At 46.3% G+C, this 8,926-nt stretch overlaps 1 protein-coding gene across 1 annotated transcript in view; it reads left to right on the top strand.

Moving 5' to 3' along the window:
• The window catches only part of LOC139385755 (alkaline phosphatase 3), a 24,085-nt gene extending 20,962 nt beyond the window's left edge, over positions 1 to 3,123 (top strand). Inside the window, exons 10-11 of the mRNA XM_071131019.1 lie at positions 940 to 1,056; positions 2,810 to 3,123. Coding sequence (XP_070987120.1) covers positions 940 to 1,056; positions 2,810 to 3,123 — 431 coding nt within the window. The remainder of the gene's footprint in view (positions 1 to 939; positions 1,057 to 2,809) is intronic.
• The last annotated feature ends 5,803 nt before the right edge of the window (positions 3,124 to 8,926 follow it).

Raw genomic sequence — 8,926 nt, 5'->3', positions numbered from 1 at the left:
AGATCACTCCCTAACCTCCCCTCTCTGCCTCTATCCCCCTCCCCTCTCTGCCTCTCTCTCCTTCTCCTCTCTACCTCTCTCCCCCTCCCCTCTCTGCCTCTTTCCCTCCCCTTTCTGTCTCTCTCTCTCTCCCCTCTCTGCCTCTCTCTCCCTCCCCTCTCTGCCTCTCTCTCCCTCCCTCCCTTCTCTGCCTCTTTCTCCCTCCCTCCCTTCTCTGCCTCTCTCTCCCTCCCTCCCTTCTCTGCCTCTCTCTCCCTCCCTCCCTTCTCTGCCTCTCTCTCCTTCCCCTCTCTACCTCTCTCCCCCTCCCCTCTCTGCCTCTCTCTCCCTCCTTTCTCTACCTCTCTCTCCCTCCCCTCTCTGCCTCTCTCCCCTCTCTGCCTCTTTCCCTCCCCTTTCTGCCTCTCTCTCCCTCCCTCCCTTCTCTGCCTCTTTCTCCCTCCCTCCCTTCTCTGCCTCTTTCTCCCTCCCTCCCTTCTCTGCCTCTTTCTCCCTCCCTCCCTTCTCTGCCTCTTTCTCCCTCCCTCCCCGTTCTGTCTCTTTCTCCCTCCCATCCCGTTCTGCCTCTCCCTCCCTCTATTGCTCCTTCCAAGAGGCTCTCCAGCGTTCAGGCCTCCCTTCCTCTCCATTCCCCACCACCCTCCTTCTGCCTTCTCTCTCTCTCTCTCCCTCTCTCCTCTCTCCTCTCTCCTCTCTCCTCTCTTCTCTCTTCTCTCTTCTCTCTTCTCTCTTCTCTCTCTCTCTCTCTCTCTCTCGGTGATTGATGCAGTAGTGAAACACTGAGCAGTTCATCAGTAGGGTCTGGAAAGTCTAATATCTCATCTGTCTGGAGACAACTTGCTTGACCCCTAGCTCTCTTGGGACACGCACCTACTCTCTTACTGTGTGTGTGTAAGACCTTTACATTGTGATTCATCCCACTGTGTGTCTCTCTCACAGGGAAATCTCCTCTGTATGGGAAGGATATGCTGCCTTACACAACCCTGATGTACGGAAACGGCCCTGGATACAAAGTCGTAGACAACAAGCGCCCTGACATCGGTAAAGTGGATACACGTAAGAAACCAAAACTCTGGTCTTCACCTGTAGCTTTCCTCTCTGTTCTCTCCTCCCGTCACCTGTAGCTTTCCTTTCTGTTCTCTCCTCCCTTCACCTGTAGCTTTCCTCTCTGTGCTCTCCTCCCTTCACCTGTAGCTTTCCTCTCTGTTCTCTCCTCCCTTCACCTGTAGCTTTCCTCTCTGTACTCTCCTCCCTTCACCTGTAGCTTTCCTCTCTGTTCTCTCCTCCCTTCACCTGTAGCTTTCCTCTCTGTTCTCTCCTCCCTTCACCTGTAGCTTTCCTCTCTGTTCTCTCCTCCCTTCACCTGTAGCTTTCCTCTCTGTTCTCTCCTCCCGTCACCTGTAGCTTTCCTCTCTGTTCTCTCCTCCCTTCACCTGTAGCTTTCCTCTCTGTTCTCTCCTCCCTTCACCTGTAGCTTTCCTCTCTGTGCTCTCCTCCCTTCACCTGTAGCTTTCCTCTCTGTACTCTCCTCCCTTGTCCTGTAGCTTTCCTCTCTGTTCTCTCCTCCCTTCACCTGTAGCTTTCCTCTCTGTTCTCTCCTCCCTTCACCTGTAGCTTTCCTCTCTGTGCTCTCCTCCCTTCACCTGTAGCTTTCCTCTCTGTTCTCTCCTCCCTTCACCTGTAGCTTTCCTCTCTGTTCTCTCCTACCTTCACCTGTAGCTTTCCTCTCTGTTCTCTCCTCCCTTCACCTGTAGCTTTCCTCTCTGTTCTCTCCTCCCTTCACCTGTAGCTTTCCTCTCTGTTCTCTCCTCCCTTGTCCTGTAGCTTTCCTCTCTGTTCTCTCCTCCCTTGTCCTGTAGCTTTCCTCTCTGTTCTCTCCTCCCTTCACCTGTAGCTTTCCTCTCTGTTCTCTCCTCCCTTCACCTGTAGCTTTCCTCTCTGTTCTCTCCTCCCTTGTCCTGTAGCTTTCCTCTCTGTTCTCTCCTCCCTTCACCTGTAGCTTTCCTCTCTGTTCTCTCCTCCCTTCACCTGTAGCTTTCCTCTCTGTTCTCTCCTCCCTTCACCTGTAGCTTTCCTCTCTGTTCTCTCCTCCCTTCACCTGTAGCTTTCCTCTCTGTTCTCTCCTCCCTTGTCCTGTAGCTTTCCTCTCTGTTCTCTCCTCCCTTCACCTGTAGCTTTCCTCTCTGTTCTCTCCTCCCTTCACCTGTAGCTTTCCTCTCTGTTCTCTCCTCCCTTCACCTGTAGCTTTCCTCTCTGTTCTCTCCTCCCTTGTCCTGTAGCTTTCCTCTCTGTTCTCTCCTCCCTTCACCTGTAGCTTTCCTCTCTGTTCTCTCCTCCCTTCACCTGTAGCTCTCCTCTATGTCCTCTTCTCCCTTGTCCTGTAGCTTTCCTCTCTGTTCTCTCCTCCCTTGTCCTGTAGCTTTCCTCTCTGTTCTCTCCTCCCTTCACCTGTAGCTTTCCTCTCTGTTCTCTCCTCCCTTGTCCTGTAGCTTTCCTCTCTGTTTTCTCCTCCCTTGTCCTGTAGCTTTCCTCTCTGTTCTCTCCTCCCTTCACCTGTAGCTTTCCTCTCTGTTCTCTCCTCCCTTGTCCTGTAGCTTTCCTCTCTGTTTTCTCCTCCCTTGTCCTGTAGCTTTCCTCTCTGTTCTCTCCTCCCTTGTCTTGTAGCTTTCCTCTCTTTCTCTCCTCCCTTGTCCTGTAGCTTTCCTCTCTGTACACTCCTTCCTTGTCCTGTGGCCTTCTTGATAAATATCACTCCTGCAGAATGTTTATCTCTCCAGTCCATATTCACATATTTATTCACCTTGGTCAGAGTCGAAGGACTACGTGCAGCTGTCTGCAGTGCCCCTGGACACTGAGACCCATGGTGGGGAAGATGTGGCAGTGCTGGCCCGCGGCCCCATGGCCCACCTCTTCCACGGGGTCCAGGAGCAGAGTTACCTGGCCCATGCCATGGCCTATGCTGGCTGTGTGGGACGGGACCTCAGGCACTGTGAAAGTAGACCTCAACACACCAATACCAAGAGGATCCTTGTCAGTGCTACTGATGATGATAGGAACAGTGCACCATCCCAGGTATCCTCCATCTCTCTGGTTACTGCCCTACTGGTTGCCGTGCTGCACTGAGAGACTGGTGGAGGTGGAGAAGAGGGAGGGACAGAAAGAGAGAATGAAAGAGGTCCATTTGTTTTGCTACTCCTCTTCAACAAAAAAGTGCTCTGTGCCAAAATGATTTTGTCAAATTATGTAAATTATGACAATACTCCTGATTTGTATATGTTTATATTTAAATAAATAATATATTTGTCGCTAATAAAAAGTATATGGACTAGAAGATGACCGTTCTGCCAACTTTGTCTTAATTTTAGCTCTGAGTCAATAATAATACATTGGTTAGTCAGAGAAAAGTGCTGTAGGCCTATTTAGCAGTGTGAGGAAACCATAGAAGGATTAGGATTGGGGAATGACTAGTTCCCTCCTGGCGGCCAAAGCCGTTTGATCTCCTATTCTAATATCTGCGTCGCTAATTGAGGATCGAGGCCTGCAAGTGTTTGATGACATTACTACAGCAGGCCATTAATAATGCACAATATTTAAAGATCACATATTTCCGCCCCATAATGTCAGATGATTGTAATTCTTGTGTACAGCTGTCGCAGAGTTTGGCTATTACGAGTGACCGGGTCCTCCTTGCACCCAATTGTCTCTTTTTTAAAAAAGCATCAGGTAATTTCCTTGTAGTTGTAGACACCCTTAAAACTATTGCCATTGTATTTATGTGTAATTGTATAATCCACTATTCGCGTAGGCTACTTGTCGAGCAAATAAGAGGACCACAATGGAAATCATCTGTAGACTTCTTGTGTGTTTTGTGAAGTCGATACGCCATCCTTTCCTATTGTAATGATCCAAATGCTATCTCAGCCAAGCCTTGCCAATTCTTTGAGCATATTACAATAGTCAGTTGGATCCTTGAGCTATTAATTGATTTGCAGTATAGCCTAAGCAAATATATCTTGTGCGTCTGGTTTCAAGCCGCATCATTTCGCTGCACCGCGCAACATGCCTTTTCTCGACTCAGGTGTTGTTACACAATACCGCCTTTTGGTGCCGCTAGAACACAAGGGAAACAGCTCTGCGGCATGTTGTGTGTGATATACAGGTTGCTGCAAATTTGAAATGTTGCGAAATCGAGACAGATTGCGCAACGGTGGGTGTATGGTATTGGACAGGTAGGACAATATGTATCAAAGGACGGTAGAAGCGGTAAAAGACACAACGAGCTTCTACATTTAAAAAATGAGTGGTTCAACAAGGGTCCTTCTAATGTCCTCAAAGTTTCCTGAAGAACCTTAGGGTTCTTGGCACTGAAATATTGCCACAAAAGATTCTTCCAAGAACCCCATAGGAGGTGGGGTTAATCGAGGAACCTCTTTAGTTATTGGGGGTTCTTGCAGGAACCTAACTGACCAGCTTTATCAGTTTGAATTTGATAAGACAGCAAGTGCAGGCACTTAACTGAAAAATGTAAAGATCTCCTAAATGTAAGATAAGGTTTCTCCTTTTATGATTATACCATCGATCTTTTCATATTTATGAAAATAGCTGTGTTATTTCACACTTTCTCCCTTTTTAGAAAGTCTGAAAATGGCCAATTCAATTGATAGGAATCAACAAAGAGGTAAGAATATGTAAGAATATGTTAAAGCTGCATTGGGTGCAGATTACTGAATGGCTGGCTCACTTATTTGCATGTGTCTGCAGGTATACTGACCAGGAGGCACACAAAGGTATATATCATTGGTATTGGTTTGTCTCATAATGTTATGCAGATCACATGTATCATCTACAAATAATTTGAATTAATCTAAAACCTTATAGGACTCTGTCACAGCAGCCATCTTCCTCCTCCTACCTCTTCAATGAAGATCCCAGAGGCATCTACATTATGGACGAGGTATGAAAACCGTTGTCAAAAGTGACCTGTTCGATCACCATGCACTGCAAAATCATTCTGGCTATGGATAACCGACAAAGGCCATCAACACGCCAGAGGACATACGTATTGGACTTGGGGCTGGGAGGGTACCTGTTTTTTTTAAATGCTGCTTTGCCTCTAAAATCAACAAGGACAACTAAAAGATTGTGTTATTGTTGTTATTTTTGCTGATTATTACTAATAAAAATGAACACCAAAACATTATTTGTGGAACCATTAATGGGGGTTTTAAAGGGTTCTTGAAGAACTTATAGGGGTTCCCCCACAGTTTCAAAAACTCCTCAAGCAACCTTTTATTTTTAGTGTGTCTGTCTATCGTGCTGCGTAGGTCTGAACAGCCGTGATCTCATCATATGAATAGGCCTACTTTGGCCTATTGTATTACATTAAAGCCTTATTCTAAAATTGATTAAACATGTTCTTTAGCCTAATCAATCTACACACAATACCACATAATGACAAAGCAAAAAAACTTTTTTTGAAATGTTTGGAAACTGAAATATCACATTTACATAAGTATTCAGACCCTTTACTAAGAACTTTGTTGAAGCACCTTTTGCAGCGATTAATGCCTCAAGTCTTCTTGGGTGTGACGCTACAAGCTTGGCACACCTGTATTTGGGGAGTTCCTCGCATTCTTCTATGCAGATTCTCTCAAGCTCTGTGAGGTTGGATGGGGAGCGTCACTGCATAGCTATTTTCAGGTCTCTCCAGAGATGTTCGATTGGTACAAGTCCAGGCTCTGGCTGGGCCACTCAAGGACATTCAGAGACTTGTCCCGAAGCCACTCCTGCGTTGTCTTGGCTGTGTGCTTAGCGTCGTTGTCCTGTTGGAAGGTGAACCTTCGTCCCAGTCTGAGGTCCAGAGCGCTCTGGAGCAGGTTGTCCTCAAAGATCTCTCTGTACTTTGCTCCGTTCCATCTTTGCCTCGATCCTGACTTGTCTCCCAGTCCCTGACGCTGAAAAACATCCCCACAGCACAATGCTGCCACCACCATGCTTCACCGTAGGGATGGTGCCAGGTTTCCTCCAGACGTGACACTTGGCTTTCAGGCCAAAGAGTTCAATCTTTGCTTCATCAGACCAGAGAATCTTGTTTCTCATGGTCTGAGAGTCCATTAGGTGCCTTTTGGCAAACTCCAATTGGGCTGTCATGTGCCTTTTACTGAGGAGTGGCTTCCATCTGGCCACTCTACCATAAAGGCCTGATTGGTGGAGTGATGCAGAGATGGTTGTCCTTCTGGAAGGTTCTCCCCTCTCCACAGAGGTAATCTGGAGCTCTGTCAGAGTGACCATTGGCTGCTTGGTCACTTCTTTGACCAAAGCCCTTCTCCCCTGATTACTCAGTTTGGCCAGGCGGGCCAGCTCTAGGAAGAGCCTTGGTTTTAAAAATGATGGAGGCCACTGTGTTCTTGGGGACCTTTAATACTGCAGAAATGTTTTGGTACCCTTCCCCAGATATGTGCCTCGACAAAATCCTGTCTCTGTGCAATTCCTTTCACCTCATGGCTTGGTTTTTGCTCTGACAGGCACTGTCAACTGTGGTACCTTATATAGACAGGTGTGTGCCTTTGCAAATAATGTCTAATCAATTGAATTTACCACAGGTGGACTCCAATCAAGTTGAAGAAACATCTCAAGGATCAATGGAAACAGGATGCACCTCTGCCCAATTTCAAGTCTCATAGTAAAAGGTCTGAATACAAACAGTACGGGTCAAAAGTTTGGACACACCTACTCATTCAAGGGTTTTCTGTATTTTGACTCTTTTCTACATTGTAGAATAATAGTGAAGACATCAAAAGTATGAAATAACACATATGGAATCATGTAGTAACCAAAAAAGTGTTCAGATATTAGATTCTTCAAAGTAGCCAACCTTTGCACACTCCAAACTTTTGACTGGTACTGTATATAAATAAGGTATTTATGTTTTTTATTTTTAACACATTTGCAACAAAAACCCTTTGCTTTGTCATTATGGCGTATTGTGTGTAGATTGATGAGGAAATTTGTTTATTTAATCAATTTTAGAATAAGGCTGTAAAGTAACACAATGTGGAAAAAGTCAAGGGGTCTGAATTCTTTCCGAATGCACTGTACATCCCGTTGCCGAGTATAAAACAAGGCTAAGTAGGGTCTATAGGCTAGGCAATAAAGCCCCAATAAAGCCCTTTCTGGGGAGTTTTTCCCAGCCAAGAGCTTCTACATCTGCGTTGCTCTCTGGGGTTTTAGGTACGGTTTCTGTATAAGCACTTTGTGACAATTGCTGTTGTTATAAAGGGCTTTATAAATAAATGTGATTGGTTGATAGCCTAACCATGTCAATGTACGGTCTTTACCACATGCCAGCTGGCCGTAGACCGAGGTCTTTTCACACACTGAATAACGAAGGAAGGGGTAGGGGGGTTCTTGTCCGTAAGATGTCGGCACAAATAGGATAATAACCTAAATGTACTCCTGATTCCGGATTCTTTCATGAAAAGACTGCGTTTTGGGGAAAATGCCTAAGTGTTGCATTTTGAAGGAAGGCAATTTTAAGCTTTCATCTTTAAAAGCTTGTAACATTTTAATCACGCCTTGCATCTTTAACTAGACCCTACCCACAGGAGTTGAGTTAGATCAATGCGTTGAGTTTAATAAATTGCAATACGTTATCTCAGTGGGCTATCAGAGGCCCTCACTGAAATCGCATCTGCTGAGAAATGCAACTTTTAATCCCGAGTTAATTCTCTCTCCACTTCTAGCCCCCCACCCTTTATGAAATAGGCTGGTCCTTTCACCGTGACATCCTCCAATCAGATATCTTTCCACTTCAAGTAGAGCGAAAGGGGAGGTGGAAGCTCGGCCTGGTGTATAAAACCGTTTTCGCGTGGGATTTTTGTACCAATGCAAACTGCAACTCCTCTGCTAGCCAAGGCCGAGTGACGCTACTAGGCTAGAGCTACACGAAGAACGCGGGACGACCCCGTGCTGGTGTGTGGATTTCACTAGAGTGTGACAACGAGGGGGATCCCCCAGCAGCGGAGCGTGAAGCCAATGCTGCTGCCGCGGCCTCAGAGCCCAAGCAGACGTGCGCTGTCCAGCCGCGGTGGTGCTGAAACGCCGCCATCGATCCTTCCCTCAGTGACGTAGGGAAAGAGGGGCACGGTTTGGCTACAGGCAGATAGAATACACTGGATATTAATATTGTAATGATAAAACCGCGCAAAGACTACACAGAAGCCATATAGAACATACAGAACTCACAAGCAACATTAACAAAAAGCTAGTGAAAACTTGGAAGAACGGGTTGGACTTTTCCCCGCCCTCGGTGTCACTCGAGGGTTGTGAGCAGCACGCCGTATCCCTGCGGAACCCAGAGAAGACTCCGGGGAGAGACAGGAGATATTTCAGATCTATAAGGTACGCTCAGGTCTTTTGTTGCAGAATGAAAACAGGTGTAGGTTAAGCTACTCATGTGAGAAGCGAAAATCGGCTTTATTGGTTCCAAAACGTCAGTTGGTAAGAGTTCTTTAATTTGGTTTTGATACTAAAAGCACGTCCCAGACCGCCTGATTTTTGCATACAACGAATGGTGTGAGTTGTAGAGTCCTGTGCACGGGATATTTAAGAGGTGCAATAAGTCGTTTGTTTATTGAACTGGACTGTAAACTTTGTTTTCATCTTTGAGTTTAGAGATTTCGAGATAGACCAGAAATCTGTTTATAATAGTCAATCAGTTGAGTATAGGGAAGCACTGGGACTTTCTTCTGGAGGAGCTGCAGGAGATGAGGAGGGAGTGAGTGTTGGCATCGAGATGCCGCGAGAGCTGATCTCGTATAGCTTTTTGGTGAGCGCGCTAGGCAGGAGAGAGTGAAGTGATTTTTCTGCTGTTGAAGGATGCGGAGCTAAAGGTTTTATGTTTGAATGACAAGACCCTTCCGGCCGG

The sequence above is a fragment of the Oncorhynchus clarkii genome, chromosome 27 (genome assembly GCF_045791955.1).
Source record: "Oncorhynchus clarkii lewisi isolate Uvic-CL-2024 chromosome 27, UVic_Ocla_1.0, whole genome shotgun sequence".
NCBI classification, from domain to species: domain Eukaryota; kingdom Metazoa; phylum Chordata; class Actinopteri; order Salmoniformes; family Salmonidae; genus Oncorhynchus; species Oncorhynchus clarkii.
Note: the sequence above shows the minus strand (reverse complement) of the source record. Positions and strands in the feature narration are given on the sequence as shown.